This window comes from Ictalurus punctatus, chromosome 16, assembly GCF_001660625.3.
Source record: "Ictalurus punctatus breed USDA103 chromosome 16, Coco_2.0, whole genome shotgun sequence".
Classification (NCBI taxonomy): Eukaryota; Metazoa; Chordata; class Actinopteri; order Siluriformes; family Ictaluridae; genus Ictalurus; species Ictalurus punctatus.
In genome coordinates this window covers 1,734,621-1,759,624 of record NC_030431.2, presented here as the reverse complement: position 1 = coordinate 1,759,624, position 25,004 = coordinate 1,734,621, and the positions used below count along the sequence as shown (strand labels likewise).

General features: G+C 44.1%; 1 protein-coding gene across 2 annotated transcripts in view; it reads left to right on the top strand.

Annotated features, from left to right (window-relative positions):
- sez6a (seizure related 6 homolog a) overlaps positions 1-22,627 on the top strand; it is a 109,409-nt gene extending 86,782 nt beyond the window's left edge. The window contains exons 5-18 of one of the 2 annotated variants that reach the window (XM_053687096.1): positions 3,188-3,373; positions 5,057-5,225; positions 5,788-5,954; positions 6,412-6,606; positions 6,757-6,895; positions 13,851-14,047; positions 15,088-15,282; positions 16,802-16,993; positions 17,925-18,119; positions 18,702-18,737; positions 19,136-19,244; positions 19,330-19,429; positions 21,905-21,984; positions 22,135-22,627. In XM_053687096.1, the coding sequence (XP_053543071.1) occupies positions 3,188-3,373; positions 5,057-5,225; positions 5,788-5,954; positions 6,412-6,606; positions 6,757-6,895; positions 13,851-14,047; positions 15,088-15,282; positions 16,802-16,993; positions 17,925-18,119; positions 18,702-18,737; positions 19,136-19,244; positions 19,330-19,429; positions 21,905-21,931 (1,907 nt within the window). In that variant the 3' untranslated portion in view covers positions 21,932-21,984; positions 22,135-22,627. Of the gene's footprint in view, positions 1-3,187; positions 3,374-5,056; positions 5,226-5,787; positions 5,955-6,411; positions 6,607-6,756; positions 6,896-13,850; positions 14,048-15,087; positions 15,283-16,801; positions 16,994-17,924; positions 18,120-18,701; positions 18,738-19,135; positions 19,245-19,329; positions 20,815-21,904; positions 21,985-22,134 lie in introns of those variants that run through there. The other variant, XM_017488961.3, reaches the window with a different exon arrangement.
- The last annotated feature ends 2,377 nt before the right edge of the window (positions 22,628-25,004 follow it).

The following is a 25,004-nucleotide window of genomic DNA, read 5'->3' as shown; positions in this document are numbered from 1 at the left end:
GTTGTCCTTATTAAGTTTGATTGCCTCCTCCTGATTCCAAACCTCTTCTTGGCAGAGAGATGAGTCAGAAGCTGAAATCACCTGCTGAAGTATACTTTCTCTTAATGCACGGTGTCGGGCGTGCTCTGGGTTATGAAAACCTCGGTCTTTAATGTTGATTTGCTGCGCAGCCGTGAGGAGAAAGCGGAGTTTAAGAAGCACTGATTATGCCGTTCCAATGGGGGTCGAGATGTTTTATGTATCAGCCGCCTAATTCCACGCCGCTCGCTCGTCTAAACGTGCCGCTCCTGCTGCGAGCCTTCGCTGTAGGACGCAATCCAGACTGTCTGAGAATGGGAATGAGATTATTATCCAGCTCGTAGTATAGTACAGAGCCTAACCACACAAAGGTTGTAACATGTGGAAGGTCCAAAAAAAAAAAAAGAAAAAAATTACTAATTAGTAGTACTTATTCACACTTCTTACAGTGAACCAGGAATACACCCTGGATGGCTTGCCAAACTGATGCAGAGGACCATGTAAACATACATTCACACACACACACACACACGCACGCGCTCTCTTATATCTCGGCGCAATTTGGAGTTTCTGATTCACCTATTTGTACGTTTTCGGGAGGAAACTGGAGAACCTGGAAGACCTGACGTGGAAGACATGGTGTTTTTTTTTTTTAATAAGCCGTATACTACTGCAACGAGTTAGTACTCCGAGGCCACAAACTATCTGAACGTCATTACGACGTGGCCAGGGGACACCAAAGTCATGGATTTGGTAACTTGAATCCACAGCTTAATACACTATATGGCCTTAAGTATGTGGACACCTGACCATCATACGCATATGAGGGCCTTCCCTAATCTGTTGCACACGATTGTCTGGAACAGGGGTGTCCGATCTTATCCGCAAAAGGTCGGTGTGGGTTCGGGTTTTCATTCCAACCAAGCACCTGATAGTCCATTGAAAGTAAAGATCAACTGATTTAAACAGGTGGAATCAGGTGTGGGTCCTGCTTGGTTGGGAATGAAAACCTGCACCCACACCGGCCCTTTGACGCGCTTCAAGAACATGGTTGAAGATGGCTACGCTCCGAAATCCCAGAAGAGTAGAATCTATTACAGCCGTAAAAAAAAAAAAAGGGGGACCAACTCTGGAATAGGATGTTCATTAAACACACATGGGTATGATGATCAGCGGTCCACATACTTTTGGACATATGGCGTATGTTGTGGGACGTTCCAGTGACTCCTGTACGTCTCTATGCATCATTCCGAGATAGGACACATCTCCGTGCTTAGGATCCTGTATCCACAACGATCTAATTCAATTGCTTTATCCATGTCTTAATCAATTTGAAACACGCAGGTTAGCAGATCGCGAGGAACTTGTGGCCGTGAGAAATGTACCATATGGTAACAAGAAGATTAACTCACGGCTTCATTACACTGATTTGTGGCCAAAAAAAAACAAAACAACCCAGTACACAGTGACGCAAGTTCGGGATCGAACCAGAGACCCTGGAGCTGTGAGACACTAATGCTAGCCGGTGCATGACTGTGCCACCCTAATTAGCGTTACGCAAACGAATATTGACAGAAAAAGCCTAGATGAATGACTGATTTTTCCATCCAAAAAAGTATTGGTGATCCCCTGTGGGTTATGTCGCTTGTAAAGATCCAAATGGTCCATTTTGTGCCACACATTTAAACCGAGCCAATCGTGGGTGATGCAAGCCGATGCCAAGAAACAGAACCAGAATTAGAGAGTCGATAATGCTAGAATGGTACTTACAATCAGACAAATTGGGGGAAATCTAGCTGCACCTATATTAGCTGTTTAACCCAGCTGTGTATCGTAACAGCTAACATGTTAGCTCCGGAAACAGCCAGAATGTGTTGGAGATTATTTTCTCAATATCTCTATATGCTTGTCCTATATTCATGTCCTATAAGAGTCCTATATTCAAGTGGCCCTTTGCTATTTAACTCTACAACCCCACTGGCACGTTAGGTTTCTCATCTTGTTGCCTTCGATCACGTGAGTCCTGCCAGTTAATCACGTTACACGCTGACAGTTAATTTAGGATCGGTGTGTTTCTGCAATGCTAGCTTGTGCGCTAGCTTGTTTCCGGCGGTTACCGGCCAACTGAAAGATAACGATATTTTCTGGGAACTTCTCAAAGGGGTTTTCTGTTCCCCTGCACCGCCGTACGCCTCTCAGTATAATATAATAGGGCTAGACTTAAGGGGACTAAACAGACGGTCGGAGTCGTGGAATCACAAAAGTTCATCCATTCCTCAGGTGAAAATCTAACTCTCGTGACATCATGACTCGTGTATGTAATTTAATCCAGGGGTTTTTTTTTGTAACCGATATTGTTATACGATATTAATATGATTATATGATATGATATTGTTACATCGTGTCCCATATAAACACAGGAATGACCCCAACAAGGGGAGTGGGATTTATTTGTCTCTCATGCCGAGTCTTGCTCTGTCGATCTTGCCATGTCGAGACGAGCTGGTCCTGTTTTACAGTTGCTATTACGTCCGAGGTCATATCTCTCCAACAACCTCGTGTTCACTGGCTCATGCTAGATCTCCCAGGAAATCTCATTTTGGCACATGCTCAGTGACACTGGAAATGGTCCGAGTCGTTCGTCTTAACACGCAATATTTACACGGTCCTGTCAGACTGGCTGTGGGACCCGACACGGTTGCGTAGATGCTTTGCACCCAATACGCTTGACCCCGGTCCTCAGTAAAACCAGAGTAAAGCTTACACACACAGAAAACATTAAACATTGATTTTTTTTTTTTTCCCGCCTTCTCATATCTTTCTCTTGACCTCTTGCTTAAAGAATGTTTAAGTTCTTCAGAGCGTGAATGACGTGTTGCTCTCAGGACACAGAGAGTTAATGGGAACGCAGGGCGAAACGTATTTGGTCTGATCCAATTAGTCTCCGTTCTCTCCCCAAATAGCCCCACTGCACACATTATGCTGTATTAGTGTGTAGCAGGATCATAATTCTCGCTGACCTTTTCCTGTTAGCGCTGGCTTGAGCAAGCTTAATTATGATAGGTAATCGTTATATTCCATAACACTGACACTAAACGACCGCAGAGATTTAAAAGGCAGCTAAACGCCAATATTTATGACCCTTTCTCTTGCTTTGCTTTTCTGTCAGCCTTTGTGTTGAGCTGCGCTTTCCCACAAGCCCTGGCTAATGGCGAGGTGACAGTGAGCAGCCTCCACGTAGGAGGGGAGGCCTATTTCTTCTGCCTAACTGGATACCAGCTTCATGGCGTGTCCTCTCTGACGTGCCGCAATGCCACCATGCCATACTGGAGTGGCAAAGAGCCCAAATGTGTAGGTAAGGATCTGCAACGGCTTTACTTATGACTAGTGTTTATATACTGTATTTATTTCACTTGCAACGTACAATAGGATCAGTTCCTTCTGTCTGGAATGTTGGTGTGTTTAACTTCACGTTTAATTTCAAATGAAACTTTTTCAGTATTGAGTAACAGTGTTCCGTTCTTGTTGGCATAGAATTAGCAAATGCGGAAAATGTGGTTAGCTAATTAGTTCAAATCTACCTGACGGGTCTTAATCTACCTGGGCGGGTCTTAATCTACCTGGGTGGGTCTTAATCTACCTGACGGGTCTTAATGTACCTGGGCGGGTCTTAATCTACCTGGGCGAGTCTTAACCTACCTGGGCGGGTCTTAATGTACCTGGGCGGGTCTTAATGTACCTGGGCGGGTCTTAATCTACCTGACGGTTTCTTAATCTACCTGACGGGTCTTAATCTACCTGGGCGGGTCTTAATCTACCTGACGGGTCTTAATCTACCTGACGGGTCTTAATCTACCTGGGCCGGTCTTAATCTACCTGGGCGGGTCTTAATCTATCTGACGGGTTTTAATATACCTGACGGGTCTTAATCTACCTGGGCGGGTCTTAATCTACCTGACGGGTCTTAATCTACCTGGGCGGGTCTTAATCTACCTGGGCAGGTCTTAATCTACCTCTAAGTAGAGCCTACCTATGGGAACCACTGTTAATAATCTTCAATGCTAACTTATTCTAAGCTATGGGGGAAACTTTAGTTGGCTTGACGCTGAGAGGATTCTGAGAGTAATTTTAATGCATATTCAGAATATCACCACAGAGTCCTGATAGCTTGCCAATAACGGATCAATTGTCAAGAAGTTATATTTACACATGCTCACTGCTGGAGCGCATAAGCTAACAACAAGGTTTCTGAGAGGAATTTGAAGTCATATTCCTACATTTACAGCCCTCCACTAATATTGGCACCCTTGGTCAATTTTTGTATTTTCAAAGGTTAAACAATAAAGACAATTTTCTCGCACAGCCTTCTTTTGCTCATATTTACCGAGGGTGCCAATATTCTAATATATTAGCGGGCACTGTACATAACTTTCATTGTTAAAGCCAAGCGAACATAACCTAATTTGACTGGATTATGGAGTATAATTAAGTCATACTCATAACTGTCCACTGAAAATGCAATGAATAAAGGGATTCTGATTGAACTGAGCCGTAGTATTGCATCACTGTTGCTTAACACCGGCACTTCTATAAAGCCATAACTCATGATTGATTAGCTTTTGTCTGGATAAATGACCCTTCATAAATCTCTGTTCTTCGGGCCATCTGTTAAGGTGTTCATTCATCGTCATGGTGTCAGCGTCCGTAATAAAGATTAATTGTCGCCGTAATGTATTTGTAACAAACGTTTGAAAGCAGTAGCTGGATTTGTTAGGTTTTTAAAAAAAAAATGTAAAAAACATATATAGGGGTCCATGCACTTTCAGATACTCAGACAAATGTTGAAGCGAATACAGAGACCGCAGTCATCGTTAGTTCTCTTTTTCTCACTCCCACACACTAAAAACCCAGTCCTCTGTTTTTTTCTTTGGACATTTTTTTAGTAATAATGACTTCTTGTCACTTTCGCCACTTTCTTCTCCCACTCACACTCACACGCTTTGTCTGTTTTTGTGTGTGTGTGTGACTCTGATAACAGCCTCTTGTGGAGGAATGCTTAAAAATGCCACTATGGGCCGCATCATTTCTCCTGGGTTTCCGGGCAACTACAGCAACAACCTCACGTGTCACTGGGTGCTGGAGGCCCCTGAGGGCCACAGGCTGCACGTGCACTTTGAGAAAGTCGCTCTGGCTGAGGATGACGACAGGTAACCTCTCTTTTTCTCTCTCTCTCTCTCTCTCGTGAGTGTGTGTGTGTGTGTACATTATGTCTGATTGTGTCATCCTAGAACGCCTTAATCTCTTTTGAATAATTACGAGTCGGATCCCCACGGAGCCCCGCACTCAGACACGGGGTGCGTCGATTCTACAGACGCAAGGGTACAGGCCTAAATCTCGATCCCATGCCTCAAACCTTCCCCGTGTTCCCATCTGCGGAATCCACAGCGTTCCGCATCCGGCGTAATTAAGAGCATCCCTCGCGTGCAAATTAATCATGCGACCACGGCGGCCGTAGCAGAAAGTACGTGAGGGAGGAAAATTAATTACATTTTCAGACTGTCTCGAGGCAGAGCTAACAAATGGCTCTTTAATGAATCGGAGCCCGGCGAGACGCTACCTCCGTAGATGAGACCGAAGAAGAAGAAGAAGAAGAAGGGAAAAAAAAAACAGACTTAAAAGCCTTGACGCTCTTTTGATCTTTCCTTTTCGTTGTCACTAACAATTGCGACAATGCCTAACAGCAGTCTCTGGGGTTTTTTCTTTGCACAGGCTGCTGATCAAGAACGGGAACAACATCGACTCGCCTCCTGTGTACGACTCTTACGAGGTGGAGTATCTTCCCAACGAGGGGGTAGTGAGCACGGGGAGGCATCTGTTTATCGAGTTCACCACGGACGAGACGGGCACCTGCACCGGTGCCGCCATACGATACGAAGGTACTGACCGTACTTTACCATCTCACTGACGCGGTCATGATGACCAACCAGTTACATTTATTCATTTTCCACATGCTTTTCACAATCCGAGCCCAACAGTCGCAACCTTGGGATTTTAACCTCGCGGCTATCGGTTGAGCGGAACCTTTTTTCCACCGCCCCGATTCCAAAAAATTTGGGACGCTGTGTAAACTGTCGATGAAAACACGACGATTTGAAATGAACTCTCATGAACCCGTACGTTCGACCCGACAGGACGTAGGAAACATATCGATTGTTGAAAGTGGGGAAAAGTAGCGTTTTAAGGGGAAAATTTTGAATTCGATGGCCGCGACAGGTCTCAAAAAAGTTGGGACGGGGACAACGAAAGGCTGGAAAAGTAAGTGTTACTAAAAAAAAAAAAATATTTTTTTTAAAGAAACAGTGCAGGGTCACTGGTGAAGTGTGTGTCTGTCAGCTTTTGCCCAGGGCATGTGCTACAAGCCGTTCGTGAAGTACGGAAACTTCTCCAGCAGCGACGTGTCGTTCGGAGTGGGCGCGGTGGTGGAGTTCTCCTGCGAGCCGGGCTACACGCTGGAGCAGGGCTCCGTCACCATCGAGTGTGTGGACCCCGAGAACCCACAGTGGAATGAGACGGAACCGGCCTGCCGTGGTGAGTGTTCACTGACACAGCTCTGTCGTTGGTGTGTGTGTGTGTGTGTGTGTGTGTGTGTGTTCAGCCTTTCAGTAACAGACTCCTTTAAATAAAACCTAATACAATGTGTATATAGTAGTAATGTGTGTGTGTGTGTGTGTGTGGTAGCTGTGTGCAGCGGGGAGATCACAGATTCGGCAGGCGTGGTACTCTCACCGAACTGGCCTGAAGCCTACGACAAAGGGCAGGACTGCATCTGGGGCATCCACGTGGAGGAGGACAAGAGGATCCTGCTGGACATCCAAGTGTGAGTCGATCAGTGGCTCAGAAACACACCGAACTTCACATCGTCTCAATTTTGCACTCGTGTTGTGTAAGCTGTGGGCTTTCCTTTGGTTTACAGAGGCTGTAACACACCTCACAGGATAGTCTGGAGTGTGTGTGTTTGTGTGTGTGAGAATGGGAAAGAATTTGCTGTGGCACCGAGGACACTCTTCTACTTTCGCCCTACTGTCTCATTAATTCCACGCTAATTGTTGTATTAGATGTTTTTTTTTTATTATCAAACTCTGTGTGTGTGTGTGTGTGTGCGTGTGTGTGTTAATAATATTAGTGTGTTCACTGATATTATCATGTCTGAATTACACTAATTACACGAAGATGACTCGGCGTTTCTACTCGGGCATTAGTTGTTTCTATGGCAACACACCCGACACCGAAATGGATAGCGGTATGAGCGGTACGAGTGCGAGTCTTCCACTGGTTTATTCAAGACAGAATGCTAAAGATACATGTGGAAAACTGTCACCACGTCAGGAATAAAACACTCCGGGGCATGCCGTTATAGGAAACTAAGTGACAACGGGTTGACGGGAGTAACTCTCACCGTCGCGAAGTTTTTATAAGACGGGGAAAAAAAAAACGGCAGCTTGTCATGTTACAGAACGCTGACGCTGGAGACTCCTTCCATAAAATATGACGGAAAACTCCGGCATGTCAATGATTAGATTTTCCTTTGATCAAAAAAAACAAAAAACAAATCCGTTTATTATTAACCTTCGTCTATGTAGATCGTCCGTTCAAGTCCCCGTGAGCGAGTCGTTACTATGGAAACGACCACGCACGAGAACGAGCGTACGCCTGTTCGTTTTAAATGACAACTGGCACTTCTGTCGGAGCTGCTGTTGTAGAAAATAAAATCAACACCTTCTGACCTTTCAGAAGATATCGTACAGGAGCGAACACCCTCATCTTTACATGTTTAGCGTGTTCAGCAGTCCTGAACTCGCCGTTGGTTTTCTCCGCTCGGGAGCGGCGTGGGACTCCACGAGGAGCGATCAGACGCTGGAACGAGATGTGCGACGCTTTAGGGAACCACCTACGCTCGCGGCCGCGCGCTGGTGAGATCATTAAAGTGGCTGAACGTTGACCGGCATCCGAGCTCTATTTTTGAGGCTAATGATCGAGAGGCGCGGAAATCACGAAAGGAACACGATGACGCGTTTTTACGTGTGCACGCCGGGGACGTATTGGACACCACGCTCAGGCTGTGATTATTTTGGATAGGTGAGCGTGATGACTGGTTGATTGGGGTTTGGAAATAGCATGTGGAAAGGGGCGGAGAAACGAAACGTGGATTAAACACAAGTTGTCGGTATCGAAACGACTGGGCTCGGTTTTGTCCCGTAGTGCCGAACTACACGATGCGTTTTCGGGTCTCGAAGCTTATTGGTGGCCCTCGAGGGAAATTTTTATTTTTTTTTAAATGGTCGGAATTGGGGTGTGTCTCCATCAGCTCGCCTATAGGTGGTGAATCTGTATATCCCGTACATGAGTTCGGGCACTGGTAAGGACCCCGGCCACTGGTAAGGACCACCGATGACGCGATTTCCGCCGACATGACTTCGTGCTCGCGTCGTAAATCGTTGCCGAAAAAGTCAAAACGTGCAAATGTTTCCGTTTTGTATGTCGTATAAATTTCTCGGCTTAAGCGCACCCATTTCTGTCACGGTACTTCAAGCAGGATCGTAGATTAGCCCGGGCTAGAAAGAAATCAGCCGAAGCCTTGTTCGTTATGTGCGTGTGCTTTCTGGTTCGGTCGGTTAGTGCCACTGTTGCATTCGGTCACACAAAAAATATTTTGCTCACAGCAAATAATCTGGGAAACATGAAACGTCATATTGATTTTTTTAGTGTTTTTATCTTTAAAAGACATCGAGCTCATTTATTCCGGCTGTCTCTGGTTGTGCATAATGTTTCTGCAAATCCAGAACAACAACTAGCTTCCCTACAGAGTGGCATTTTGTCAGAGGATGGAGCTTAAAGGAGGTGGAAATGTGTGTGTGTGTGTGTGTGTGTGTGTTTTGTTGTTTTCATTACAGGGGTGGCCGCCCGCTTTTCCCCTCTAATGAGAACGTTCGCGCTCTGCCATTATCGTTCGACAGTGTTCGCCAGCTCGCAATTACTCACAACCCGTGTGCATAATGACGGCTGATTAATTGATTTAGCATAAACAGGAGGGCTGGCCCTGCACTAATTACAACGCGGCTCTGTTAAAGCAAGCACGCAGGTGCCGGGATACACACCTGGCTGGATTTGAAGGTGGGCCACACGGAGGCCGGTGTAGGAATTCAGTGGCTCTGGATGCAGATCTAAATGCAGAGCTAAAAGCTGGATGATGGAAAGCTGTGGAACAGAAACTCGGCTTAACGGCTTCATTATGAGAATGGAACCCACTTGTGGACGCTTTGGAGATGTCTCTTTTTTTGCGGGGGCATCTAATTAAGGACAGAAAATTTCACACACGGGCTACTGTATGAATTGGAGATACTTGGTGTGTGGTGTCGCTACAGCATCCGTTTATAGTTACTTGCTAAATGGGGGGGGGGGGGGGGGGGGATGTAGCTCTAGGTTCCAAATTATAAAAATGAGGGTGTGTCTTGCAACAGTACAATGATACAGAGAAAAAGGGTAGTTCAACAAGTCCAACAAAAAAACAAAAGAGAGAGAGAGAGAGAGAGAGAGAGAGAGAGTCGTAATCTGAAAAAGAGACGTCAGGAGGATTGTGCCGGAATGTATGTCATGGAGAGCTGAAACTGCAAGATTCAGTATTTATTCGAGAATACGTTATTAGAGATTAGTTATGTCGCATTCATTAAAAGAGGTCGGGAGGGGGCACAAATTTTTGAACTCCCTTTTTTACTCATTTTTTTACTATTAATATTTGAACATGATCTTTAGATCTAAACGGAACGGGTGCTGACTGTATTTATACCGCGTATTTACGGCACACATCCGCTCTAATGATGATTAAACCGTAAGGCAGAAAGAGACAGACACACAGAGGTTCTTCTGCTTCTGCGAAACAAACCTAAGAGCTCGTTCAGCTCCTTTAAGCCTGTCTTTAGTCTTGGACGCTGCTCGTGGTTGGCACGGAGCCCGCACGCTGCTCGGAGTTATGCCCCTGAGGGCAACAGATTTTTGTCAGCACGGTGATTGCTAAGCGCTTTTTAAAGCCCTTCCCTAGCCGCCAACACTTTGGCATTTCAAAACCCCGTGCTTAACTGTTCTAATTAAAAAGCAAGAGAGTTATATCAGCAGAAAAAGCTCATTTTTTATTGTTCGCGACCTCATTCAATCTCTTTAAAAGCCTGTTCGAGCAGGGCAGAGCTGGCGAGAACGGGCCTTTCGGGAGACGGCTGGGTGTTGAGTTCGGTCTCGAGTCTTATGGAAAGTGTTTAGCTAGTGATCATTCAGCTCCTCTCAAGCAAGAACACTCGAAAAGGATATGTACACCCATCAGCCATATTATTAAAACCACAGACGGGTGAAGTGAATAACATCGACTGTCTCCTTACAGTGGAAACTGACAGGGATATATCGGGCAACAAACAGTAAACGGTCAGTTCTCGAAGCTGACGTGTTGGAAGCGGGATAAACGGGCGAGCGTAACGATCTGAGAGACTTTGACGAGGGCCGGATTGTGATGGTCAGACGACCGGGACAGAGCATCTCCAAAACGGCAGGTCTTGTGGGGTGTTCCCAGTGTGCATTAATTAGTACGTACCAAAAGTGGTCCAAGGAAGGACAACTGGTGAACCGGTGACGGGGTCATGGGCGCCCAAAGCGCTTGATTTTTAACAAATTGCTGAAAACCATGGACCATGGAGCAACGGAGGCGCGTAGCCTGGTCTGATGAATCCCATTCTCTTGATTCATCACGTGGACAGCCGTGTGTGTGTGCGTGTCACTTCCCTGGGGACAAGATGGCACCAGGATGCACTATGGGAAAAAGGCAGTGTGTTTAGATTCTCACTTATCCTCTTATTTTCAGCTCCTGGAACGTTCAGATCAGCTGCATCGATCTAATTGTGTCTGGAAAAGTCCGGTCTTCTTAGCAGAGACATTTTACTTCTATCGTCAACAAATTCGTCCCAGTCCCTTCTTCTCCGTTGCCTTCGCCACAGGGCCTCGATCTTTTTTTTTTTTTGGCTCCTTCTTTCCTCTGTGTATCATTTGTATTCTGGAGGGAGCTGGGAGAGTTAGTTAAACCCAAATGTACCCTCCGATGTGCAGGTGGCAGACCCAGACGTGCAGCTCCACCCCGGGGCCTGCTGCCTGTTCTCACACGTACAAGGGGCATTCTCGTGTTTAATTAGACCTGATTTTGTCTAGCTGTTTAATCCAAATAATCACTCAGAAATACTTGCATGTGTGTGTATATGTATATATATATATATATATATATATTATAAGTGGACTTGCTGTTATTAGAAGTAGTGGAAAACGCTGTCGCTTTAGTTTCAGTCTTCGAGTTGATGGCGTCCAAAAAGCGACTTCAAGGACTTGTAATGGAAGGCGCCGTGTGAGTGTGAGCGTCCTGCCCCGGTGCTGGGAGAAGGATTAGGAATATGATTTGCCGGCAAGGCAATCGAGTAAGCTGCGTGAAATCCTAATGATCATTTAAAGACTCGGTCCTGTGGACACCCATGTGCACCGAGTCATGTAAACACAGCCTGGGCTCTGCATGAGCGGTGGCAGGGATTTGGGAGACAGGAGATTGATAGGTACAAGAGGACCGCGCTTTCCTCTCGCTATCGAGAGAGCAGAGCCTGCCTCCAAAGTGCTCTCCAGTTCACTGGTGGTGAATATTAACAGCGGCCGTCCTGAGGAGCTTGTGAAGACAGCCATGATGTGTCTCGCGAAACAGCCAAGTTCTAGAACTTCAGCTAAGAACGTTTCGATGCTTATTTTGCCATTTAGTTTAGGCTGAAGTGTGTGTGTGTGTGTGTGTGTGTGTGTGTGTGTGTGTGTGTGTGTGTGTGTGTGTGTGTGTTCTATCTAGTACAACTGCAAACACATCGATCAAATATGAGACAACTTAAGACGTGTGAAATTACACAAGTCATGACTATAATGTGAATATGTAGGTGTATGAGTGATGGTTCTTCTGCATAATGAGACTGATTCACAGATTTATGCATACACACGTACACACACACACACACACACACACACGCACAAACACACTACAGCTAAGAAGATAGCAAACCATGCAATTACACAAATTGTTGGAAGATTGTCTTATGAACCACCTGAACCACCACATACTCATTAGAAAAACAGTGTACACACACACACACACATACACACACACCTTGTAAAGGTTAACTCCATTGCACTCCAGACTTGAGTGTGTGAACACCTCCAGCGGTTTTTCATATTACAAATAAACAGAATGGCCACTGCAGAATTGAAAACATGATTGATTCTTCCAGCCGACACTGCTCGCTGCTCAGCCAGGCGCGAATCTTTCCACCCTGTGTACTGTCTGCTTTTTCAGTGCTTGTGGGGTTTTTTTTTATTTTTTTTTTATTATTGGTCCAAAATCTGAGAGGAAAACTCCGAATGACAATTATTCCAAGTGTCCCAAATGCAGGCGCTCTATTGCTCTTTCTTTGCAATATCGGATTGTCACATCTGTTTACCGGTGTGAACGCCGCACCGCTCTTAAAGTAAATAATTCAGCCCGTGAAGCAGCTCATCAAAATGCAAATGATCTTGAAGCCCAGCGGTGTGGACACGTCGGCTCCGGCCCGTGTTTGCCTAGGAGCTTAAACAAAGCTCACAATGCAGAGGTCTATCGACGTAGGCTGTTTGATGGCCAGGGGAGTTTACTTGCTTGAAGCTCTGGCTGTACTCTGGTAAGCTGGGCATTATCATAAATGGATCATTTTATTCCCATTACGCAGAAACATACACGGACCTCTACATATTCATGAGCTAGAAGATCTCTGAATTATTCAGTGTTTATTTCCAGTCGGCTCCTGTCAATATCACTCTGGATTTAGATCCCACAAAAAGCCTTCTGGATGTCTCCGTGGGACACGAGAGCGAGTATTTCCCCAGGTACGCAACAAAGCCGACAAGACAAAAGCGCGAAAAATGCGGTTTCGGGGCATGAAAGTATGCCGCATCCGTTCATTTGTCTTCGGTAAGCGCTTTATTCAAGGTCAAGGTCACAATGCATTTGAAATCCTACCCGGATAGGATGCCAGTCCTTGCAAGGCACCATACACACATGTATCGTTCACACCCAGTGGACAATTTAGTCATCTGTCTAAATCCACCAGCATGGACATGGTTAGAACCAGAGATCCTTGAGATTCATCAATGCTACATATGTGACATCCATTTGCAGTATATTATGCTTAGATGCCACTTTCTGAGGTTCACGAACCACACAGGTTCCCAACCCTAGTCCTGGAGAACCTTAGTGTTTCTCTGCTCTGGCAGTGGTAGATGGTTCTCCATGACCAGAGTTGGGAACCTGAGACCTACCATTTATTTGTCAGCCATCAATGCAAAGGGACCACCCTAGGACCGGATATTATTTGTGGTGAACCATTCTCGGCACAGCAGTGACACAGTGTTGGTACGAGCGGATTAGGTGCAGCAGCCGGGTTAAGAAACTGTCCGTCACTCAAATCTAACCAGCCAACCGTGGTCACTGTATAGAACCTGACACGGTGTGTGTTAATCGTCCTTTTTCCTCGATGATGTGCGTAATCACAAAGCCATCAACTACAGTGAATGATTACACAAGTGTTCACACAGCTACATGTGGAGAGTCTGCTGTACGGGTTACTATAGAAATGCTTACAAGCACTTCGTTAATATGAACCGGTGACTTCTAACCGAACCGAATTCGACAGAGCTGAGGTATGATATAATTATAACGGGTATAATGTGCTCTCTTACAGCCTTCATCTTGGTAAGAACGACATACTGACGTTTTACGATGGCGACGACCTCACGGCCAACATCCTGGGCCAGTACAGTGGCACTCTACCCAGATTCAAACTTTACACCTCCATGGCGGACGTGACCATCCAGTTCCAGTCCGATCCTGCCACCAACATCTACGGCTACAACAATGGCTTTGTGGTGCATTTCTTTGGTAGGCGGCACTTCCCGGATGTTTTGCCTTTTAAGCATCTGTGGGTTGTGGTCATAGGTTTTCGTTAGATGGGACGATATTAATGATGGCATAGCCTCAAACAAAACTAACTCAACAGACTATCACACTTACGCTACAGGCGACTATCCAGTCAATTTTTAAAGTACCCCTTCAATATACAGTCGGCAACATACAGTCATCCAGCGTACAGTCTAGCAGATCGTTTTTAGCAGTATGACACAAAACTTTGTTCAAATGTGTTTGTTCATAGAGCAAGGCTGGTGAAGTATGCTTCCTGCCCCAATGGGCCACTCTTAGTGCTTGTTGCAGTTCCAATTTTTGACCACTAGGTGAAATAATGGTGCGAAATGGGCAGTGAGCTCGCGCATGATTGCACAACATCTAGAAAGTCAAACAAATCAGTGGAACATCAGATTGTCAAATACCAGCTTTGTTTGTTTTTAAAAAATTTTTTTTTTTTTTAAAACACCACTGATCATTCCAAATAAGTTATTATTATTTCAGCTGAGTTTAAAATGTATGGAGTTGTGAATGAGGATTTAATGAAGATTAATATTTGTTGAACGGCTGTTTTCAGTTCAAGGTCAGAGAAGAGATACTGTGCCTGAACAACATTTAATAATAGTTTAAAAAAAAAAAAAAAATCTTGGCAATGTTCCATCTGAGCCCAAAGCCACTGGTGTCACAGTAAGCATTAGTGGTGCCAGCTTGCTTGGCAGAGCTGTACGTTGGCTTGTAGCACTGTGGACAATCGTTGTGAAAGGATTTCATACTGCTCTCTGGCTGCAATCTCATTTACATGCAAAATGATGCACGATGTGTCACCTCAGCAGCATTCTCCTTTTCCAAGCCCGCCTACTTGGCTGCAAGCATTTTGGCGCTCGGCACCGCATGGTCAATGGGCGATTGTGAAACCGTTACGTCCATTCGGCCTTATACCAAACGATCTAGGTGAAATCCATCCGACGGTCCGATAAGCCAATCCGTTAATAATTCTCTTTTGTTCACTCTGTCCTTAGAGGTGGCCCGCAATGACACGTGCTCAGAATTACCAGAGATCACGAACGGCTGGAAGAGCACGTCCCATCCGGATCTGATTCACGGAACAGTGGTGACCTACCAGTGCTACCCAGGCTTTCAGGTGGTCGGATCTGAGATCCTCATGTGCCAATGGGATCTGACGTGGAGCGGAGACGTGCCCAGCTGTGAGAAGGGTTAGTGGTCATGATAGCATCGGGATATACGTTAATAAGCATACACATACACACCTGGATTTAGTCGAGTCCATTTTTTACTTTTTTTTTTTTTTTTTAAATCATCATCACATCCGCTGTCACTTTAAACTTTTTCTTCTTCTTTTTTTTTTTTTTAAAACAGTCTTTATGACTAAAATCATTTCATCGCAATGTACAGACTGGTCCAAACGTTAAAACATATTTAACTGCGGTGCATTTTGAGGTGTAGAGTTATTGCATCATAAGTTATAGGAGCCAATCATGTTCAAGTATGCAAATGCAGGTCATGGCAGGTAGAGAAAACGTTTCATTGTTGGCTGTGGTATAAGATCAATAAAACACTTCAAACAATTCTGAATAATATCTTAATCAAAGCCAAGCCACTGTGTGGGATTTCCATTTTTCTTCTGCGTTCGCTTCCTCACACTCCGGGCTTTTCTATATTGCGATAATTATAAGATTGTCGGCTAGCGCGCTCATCTTTAACGCTGCGAGGATTTTGCGGCCTGACTTTGGCTCTCTACATCCTAAAATTTGAGCTCGCAACTTTTCCTTTATCACTGGTGTAAAACCTTAACGATGAGCGAACACAGCGGTGATTAAATCATCATTCTCAGGGCTTTGGGGAAACACAATAGCACCAGTACAGTATTTCTCTCAAACACCCTCGCTGATAAATAGAAAGACCGCTTCATCTCAAATACGCCGTTCCCAAAGCATTTCAAAAGGCATTCAGAGTTATCAGTACACAGTGATAAAATCCCATCCTCATAGGCTCTGTGGAAGCGCATCATCCTCCGAGTTTGGCTGTAAGTGGATCTACTGAATTACTCTCATAAAAACCTTTTTACAAGAGAAAACGTTCGCTAAAGCCCAGCACTTATCTGTGTTCCGTTCACGTCGAAATTACAGCTAATCGGAATCGATGTCCTGAATCGTGTCACGTTCGGTCTGTCTTTTGATGTGATGAAAGTGCGCGAGCAAACCCGATACCGTAATAAAACATCAGACGAGTGAAAGCCAAGCCGTGATTATACAGACAAGTGACTCAGATGTTTTGGAGAGTTGAGGGGAAGAACTGCCACCTACAGGCATACCTACTGTACACACCTGGAACTTTTCAGATCCGGAATGTCTCGCTGTTTTATTTCCTGTTCAGATTGTTACCTTCATATGAAGGTGTTCCTCAGATAAATCTTTTTTCCAATCAAATCCCCTACCCCCCAACCCCCACCCTTACACTTTATAAAGCTGATCCATCACCCAGAAGGGCTCAATATCCACGCTGTTCATTATTAATGTGCGGCATATTGTGTCCTGTGGTCCGCTCTGGAACGGTCAGCGGTGATCTTTGCACTTTTTTTTTTTTTTTTTTAAATTACAAAGAGTTCACCACAGTTCACGGAAAGTTTACTGAAAGCGTTCACACCATACTTAAAGCCTCTCTGATCTAGGGAGGTTAATTGAATGACTTCTGCGTGTGTGTGTGTGTGTGTAGTGATGTTGTGTCAGGACCCAGGCTCTGTAGAACATGGACGCAGGCTGATGACGGGTTCACGCTTCACCGTGGGCTCCACTGTGCAGTACACGTGTAATAAAGGCTACACACTCTCAGGCCCGGGCCTGCTCACCTGCTACAGCCGCGACACGGCCGAGCCCAAGTGGAGCGAGAGGATGCCCAAGTGTGTCCGTAAGTCTGTGCTCTGATTTCTAGCTGTATATTAAACGTAGCAACGTGGACAAGAACGTCTGGTATAAAACCTAATGAACCGTAACTATCATGCAGTACATGTACACTATATAGATGCGTTCAATCGTGATCTTAACGGCTGGAAATTGGTCTCTAAAGTGATATTCAGACGGGGAAATACTGTATATCTGTTAAGTAATATTGCCCGTGGACTACCATCTGCAGTAATTATGATCGATTCACATGGGATAAGTAATAAGAGATGACATGGTCATCACACCAAAAGGCCTATACATACACCCGTTCAGGGTGTCCCCCGCCTTGTGCCCCGAGTTCCCTGGGACAGGGGAGTTCCAGGCTTCCCAGCGACCCTGTGTAGGAGAAGTGGTACAGGAAAAGGATGGAAGAATGGATGGATTTTATTTCCAAAACCAAACTTTTCGAAAAAAGCATCCCAGGTTTTAGTCAAAACTCCTTCATCAGCTGGTTGGAAAATTGCACCGTTGTCCTTAGGCATTGAGAAAAATATACCGAATATCAGCGGGTTTCACCTCCAACAGCTGATGACGAAGGGATTTTATTTGAAGTATAAGATGAGTCTAAAAGTTGGATGTTATTAGGATGTAAAACGGTTGTTTGTTTTTTTTTTAAACAAAGGAAATTTCTGTGAGTGTAAAAAAGATGAAACTTTCTCATTAATATATCTTTCCATATATCTTTTCATTGATAATGTAGTAATCACTTGCACAGCAGTGAGTGTTTTAGAAGAAATGCACCTTGTAGTTTGCAGACGTCTGCGCTCTTAGACTCTATCGCCCCCTAGTGGACTGACTCATGTCACTCATCAGGAAAAGGGTCGTTTTTGTGAATTCTTCTTACAGGGTTCTTATTAACCAGGTCTATTTTTTTTTTACACCATGTTGTTCCCCAGCTGAAAGGTACGAACCTTGTGGTAACCCCGGAGCTCCTTCCACTGCCATCCAGAGCTCAGAGAAAGCCTTCTTCCAGGCTGGAGAGACTCTGAGCTTCACGTGCCGCCCGGGATACCAGCTGCACGGCGAAGCCACCATCCGCTGCCTCCCGGGACAGCCGTCTGAGTGGAGCGCAGCGCCGCCTGCATGCCGGGGTAGGAACTGCGACGCTGTGGAATCCAATCGGATATCGGAAGATCTGAAAGTAATGAGAAAGAATAAAAGGAGAGGAGAGGGTGTATACTCCAGCTGAAAACGATCTGAATTCTGGTTGGACTGGTTTACTGAGAAAACGCCATCCCATTACGGTGGTTTAAGCCTTAAGCACCATTCCGGATCTTGGATCTGGATCTTGTGGGAAACTTTACCTGCTGTTTCTCTCTATCTACATCCAGTCCGGATTTATTTTACTTTAAGAATGGAAGTCATTAGTTTAAACGAAAGCCGATCTCGCCGATGTTTTCTGTATAAAGCTGTCGCAAAAGCACCATTTAGACTTTTAGCTGCTGAAATGCCGTTTGGAGAAAATGAGGCCACTCGATCACAAAGCGTTTCTTAATAGCCTCCATTCTTTTCAAGCGCCTTCAGCCTTGTCAGTGTCCTAAATCACTTTTATGCAAGAGGTGGGGTTTTTTAACGTCGTAATTTATGTTTTCCTACAGGTTTTTGCTTCAGGTGTTTCAATTACACTCATAATTGCCTTTCTTTTTTTTTCTACTTCTTTTTTTTTTTTGCAGCCTCCTCACGAGATGTTAATGAGCGCAGATTGAACGGTAAGGTTATCTCTCACGTCTGGAGACTTAAACTAATTACTCAGGATTTCATACGTGTTTTGCCAGATGGCTGTTCGTCTAGCATTAGGAGTCTGTAACTGCAATGTCTAGTACTTTAGCTTACAGTATATGACTGCACCTAGTGCTATCAAAGCCGATTCAACATCTAGTCAGGGAGACTATCTGGGACATCAACGCATTTATCAAACGGGGATATTTCATTCTGAGAACGTTTTTAACCTTAAACACATACTGCTTTTGGAAAAAACATCAAAACGGCGCGCCGTTGCACGATCATTTAAGGAACGGGATAAACACTGCACTAACAGATCGTTTGTTTTTTTTAGGAAAGTTCTGACCATCTGCTCAAATCTTTCACGCTTCTTCTCTCCATTTAGTAATCAGCACTGATTTTGGTACCGAGGCTACAGACACTGCCATCGCAGTCATGCTTCCTGCTGCAGTGGTGCTGCTGGTCATCCTGGGCATTTTCCTTTACTTCTCCAAGTGAGTGGCGACGCTTTACCCTCAATGCGGTGTGTCTACACGTTATTATCGACATTAAAAGCGTCAACCAACGTGTCTTTTACAGAGTCCAGGGAAAGACCGTGCGCCTGTCCAGCTCGTGCTCACTTCCCTACGACAACATGGCAGAGGAATCTGCATTCGACAACCCCGTCTACGAGACTGGAGTAAGTATGGACGCCCTGAACCTGAGAGACGTGGACTCCCAGAACACCGTCGTCCTGTCCTGACCGCTCGGCCCCGTCCGTCCTGTCATCGCATCACCGGCAGACGGCAGCGTTCGCGCCATTTCCATTTTCACCCGAGATTAAAATCGCTAACTCTGACCTTCTGCTTCTGAAATGCGGTATTGAGCAACATGCTCCAGCGTTAATTAGAGAGCGGCTTTCTGATGGAAAGAACATCTGAAATGCCTGTGTCACTTTGTGTCCATCGTCTGGTGGCAGAAACCAACGGACTTACCGAGGGCGTCTAACTGACTAAACGTGACGCCGTACGTTAAGGTCTTTCAACTAACATTATTTACTGAACAAACCACAAACTTCTGCACTAATAAGTAAATAAATACGTATTAGCTGATGTTTGTTTCAATCATAATGAAACACAGCTTCACTGATGAATGTTTATTCCAACCACGACTAATTATAAGTCGAGATAAAAGAATTACAAATGTTGCTAAATTGATGAATCAGAACATAACACTAATTTGATCAATCATAACTTCTGAACTTGTTCTCATTGTTACTCATTAGAGACGTTATTTTACTCATCGATGATATTAATACTGGTTTGTTTGGTTTGTTATTTTTCATTTTAATTACTTAATAGTAATGTCAATGTCACTTGTGGTGTATTAACGAAGGTCCTGGTTTGTTCGTGTCACGCGATGTGTTGAATAATGTCAGTCAAGGGAACCTTAACCTTAATCTAAGGCGTGACCATTACGCCATCAGATAGCTTTATTGTATATCAGAGTCCAAATGTCTAGAGTTCTTGTTTGAAGTTCTCGATCGAGCCGGTTATATGGAACATATTGTACATCCCTGTACGAAAGTCTGCGAGGACTGATTGGCGTGTACAGGATTAGACCAGGGGTGTCCGATCTTATCCGGAAAGAGCCGGTGTGGGGTGCAGGTCTTCAAAGCCAAGCTCAACTGATTAATCAGGTGGAATCAGGTGGGGCCCCTTATTGATTGGAATGAAAACCCACCTGCACCGGCCCTCTTTTGGATAAGATCGGACACTCCTGGATTAGACGGATCCTGCTGTCATTACCGTGTGTGGCGTAATTAAGACAGCAGGACTCACTGCAGTAAGGATTTCTCATCAGACCTGAGAAGCAAATCGCAAAGAAGCAAAGTGTGATGTACGACCTTAAAAGACACACATTTTTTTTTCAAATCCAGACACTCGTTGAACACTTGCACCGAACTACATGGAGATGATGTCGAAACATGACCGCGCTCCGGACATGTGCATTTCCAACAAAACAATGGCAGGTTAAAAAATTAGGTTTAAAAAAAAAAAGAGTTTTATTTGACTCACCCTCGAGCCGTACGCACAGTGTACAGGTACGTGTTCAGTGTTTATCCGCATCCATTTCATTCCCTACATCCTGACCGTCACTGTCATGTATCCATTTCACACCACTGGGAACGCGTTTGCTTCAGTCGCCGCCTTCATCACTGGAACTGGAACGATGTGATCTGTATATTAAAAAAAAAAAACGGTGAGCCCTCGTTTGTTTCAGAGACGAACGCAGACGCAGAACTGGTTCATAAAGTTCTGAGACGGTATTACTTATTAATGCTGCTACCTGACGTATTTTATTCCTCTTTATACCACAGCGAACTATCAAAAAATGTTGTTTAAAAAAAAAAAAAAATGTATCAATGATCGACGTATTGTACTTTGTATCCGTTTATAGTTACGTTTGGCGTTGAGTAAACATATGCGGAACAATTTACGTAACTTTGCGAAGTTATAGTAGCTGTAAACACTCGTTCCCTCGTGAGCCTCTCTCTTTTTGTTCTCACTCCTGATTTAAATTACACACACAAAAAAAAAAACGTTTCGAGAAAAAAGCAGAAAGCCGGCCGTAAAGAAGACGTTCCCGTGTCTCCTCACAGAGATCAACGATAAAACGTTTTTAATCGGCGGCTGTCCTGTGCAAATCGTTACGATAGAAACGAGATTTACGTATTAGAACGAGCGCGTTAATGTAAATCCGTGGGTTGAACTATAGCCAGGATTCAGCTACGGTCTGAAAATGAATCAGCACCTTCTGACCAATCAGAATTGAGAATTCTCAAAAACAGCGCTGTGGTATGAATGTAAATGAGTTTGTTCCTTGTATAAATTTGGCTTTCTTTTTTTTTTTTTTCTTTTTCCCCCTGGTGCAACGATGTACAAATGAGTCAGAATCTAAGCTCATGTAGAGAAAGTGGGAGTTAATAACCCAATAAACTTAAAAGAACAATAAACGAAGAGATATACTGTGCAGAAAGGTTGGTGTCTGATCTTCATTGCTGTGTGCATGAGAACTGCTGAGGAGTTCTCATGATGTCTTTTACTCTCTGCGTCTACATGCTCCTCTCATTGGCCGTACGCGCATCCTGCTCCTACACCGCCCTTCCCATCAGCCCCGGCTGGCCTTCCATGATAACTAACGGCTGTGTGTGTGTGTGTGTGACTGTGGCCGCACCATCAGAAGAGCGACAAGGTGAGGCGTCCCGATGGAAGAACTTTCCAGCAAGACACGTGGTGCCATTGTTTTATAAATATAACGGTATTATCACTTATCTGTATGTGACACGCACAGTCGCTCTAAAAAAGCGCTTGATGACGACAGTGTGCGTGTGTGTGTTCGCAGGAGACCAGGCAATATGAGGTGGCTGTTTAGAGACTGTTCGGCAACATTCTCCACATCTCTGAAAGCTCGTCCACGTTTCCCCCCCCCCGTTCCTCCTCACACTTCTCCGCTCCTTCCTCCCGCTGAGCTCTTGTACAGTCTATTTTTCTCCAGATGACGCTGGAAAAGATGGTGGACGATACGACGTTATTTTTGTAGCGCTTCAGCAAAATTGACCCATCTTTTTTTTCTTTTCTTTTTCTTCTCTTCAGTGAGCTGTGAATACTGTATGTGCGTATTAAGACGATGACGAACAATATCAGGGTGCTTTTGGGAAGTATCCGACGTCCACGAGACGGGACGCGCTTTAGACTCGAGGACGAATGAGTGTTACTCAGTGTTATTTATGTTGATATGCCTGTTTTAATAATGCCATCACATGGTCTATTTACTACATCAGCGCTGTTGAACATCTGCATGGGGGTTTTCTTTCCTAAACACTTTGTAAATAAAGTGAATATTCAAAAACCAAGACAATTTGGTGTCCTCTTTGGAATGCACTGAGAGTTGAAGTCTTAATAGATAAATAAAAATACCACATGCATTTAAAAAAAAATGTGATCCTTACTGATACATCTCTCAGGAGGATTGAACTTTTTGGGTTAAAAAAAAAAAAAAAACATCACTATGTTTACATTACAAATACATTTGTCAGTTTATTAACTGTAGATACGCTCCACCATAACATAGCACCATGTACAGTCCCCTCCGAAACTATCGGAACAGCAAGGCCAATCCATTTGTTTGTGTTACACATGAACGACAGTTGAGATCAAAGGTGTTTCATTGGGATTTCAGCTTTTATTTACTGGTATTTACATCTAGAACATAGAACCTTTTGTATCAGGCCACCCAATTTTTACACAAGCAAAAGTCTCCTCTTCAGGAGGTGAATTTCTGTTCAATTGGGTGAAGGTCTGGTGAATGATTGTCCAGTCTAAATTTTCCCCCGTGATGAAGTCCTGAGTTGAGGTGGAAGTGTGTTTTGGCTCGTTGTCTTGCTGCATGATGAAGTTTCTCCTGATTCATTTGGATGCATTTCTCTGTAAATTGGCTGACAAAATGTTCCTGTAAACTTCTGAATTCATTCTGTTGCTACCATCATGAGTTCCGTCATCAGTAAACATTAGTGAGAATGTTCCAGAAGCAGCCGTGCAAGCCCAAGCCATGACGCTACCTCCACCACGTTTCACAGATCAGCTTTTATGTTTTGGATCATGAGCAGATCTCCACACTTTGGCCTTTACATCACTTTGGTAGAGGTTCATCTTGGTTCCAGAACTTTTCTGGCTCATCTCTGTATTTCTTTGCGAATACCAATGATGAGTTTTTGTACTGAGTTTAAAAGAAACAAAACAAACAAACAAACAAAAAAACTTACCAGGGCCAGACTGGGACAAAACATTCAGGGAATCTTACAACTACCCAGGCCACCTCATACACCCAAAACAAAATTTGACATCACTGACCACCTACTGTAATGCATACTCAACAACAAATTTATTACGAAGTCATGCACATCTGCTCATTACCGCACATGAGCGTACACCCAGTGAACAACAGTTCTGTGAGTGGAAACACCTCGTCGATGAGAGGAGAATGGCTAGACTGGCTGGAGCAGACAGGAAGCCTATGGTAACTCAGATAACCACTCTTTACAACAGTTGTGAGCAGAAAAGCCTAATTAGGTTGGCAAGTCTATCTATGTCAAGAAAATCATGAGTTTCCATTACTTTAAACAATAATAAATCAAATGATATGAAAGTGCTTCCTTCAGTCTTAAAAATGGGTGGGCATATTAAAAATGATTTTCTAAATGACCCACATACATGTAGCAACAATACTAAATTAAATCATGCCATTTCTTTAGAGCATGATCACTATCCTAATATTGAAATATTTACTTTTTTAATTTTATTGCCACAGTACATGTAATTTCTCTCCCTGCTCTTGGCTGTCCAGGATGTCCAGGCCTCCCTTTGGTCACACAGCTAGCTAAATTCTAACCAGCCAACTAGTCACTAACTATTAACATAGGCTACTAGTTTTAGTTTATGTTTAGTTATAACTACTAGCTAGCTCTGGACTATATGGGAATTTAAAAGAGCTTGCTGCTTATATTCCCTTATAAGCACACACACACATACACACACAAACATACATACATACATATGTATATGTGTGTTGTATAGTTAGAAATGTCAAATGTATCATATATAACATATATAATTGTCCATAAAGGACAAATTAAGAATATACCAAAGTCTATTATCCATATCTATACTTTTTTTAATCAATAAAATATACTATCTCTTTCAATTCCACCTTTCTGCCCGTACTTATTAAGGGGAAACACGTGGGATTCTCTCTGGGGTAACGACAGTAAACTATGATTGATTTTATTCCACGATCCTCATTGGTTCATGCTTGCTGCTGCATCAGCCAATCAGAGAGCAGGAAAATATTACGGCATAACGGAGCAAGAGCACAAAGACACAACGGCGTCGTAAACGCGCAACAAGCGTAGACATATCAAATTCATAACGCGATAAACAAACTTCCAAGTACAGCGAATAATCCTCAGAATAGCGATACTAGTTACAGATTTACAGTCAGGAGTAAAACGGAGATGAAAACAAAACTAAAAAAAAAATGCCACCACAGAGCCTTCTCAAAGATGGCTCCGAGAAGGAAAGCACGGCGCATGCCCAGAAGTCGTTCCGCGCATGCGCACAAGCCGTCCTCCGCCAATTTGCGCCAACTCTGTGCAGAGGATGTGGCGATCAGGCATTATTTATATTCCACCCGCATTCAAAGAGATCCCGCCTTCT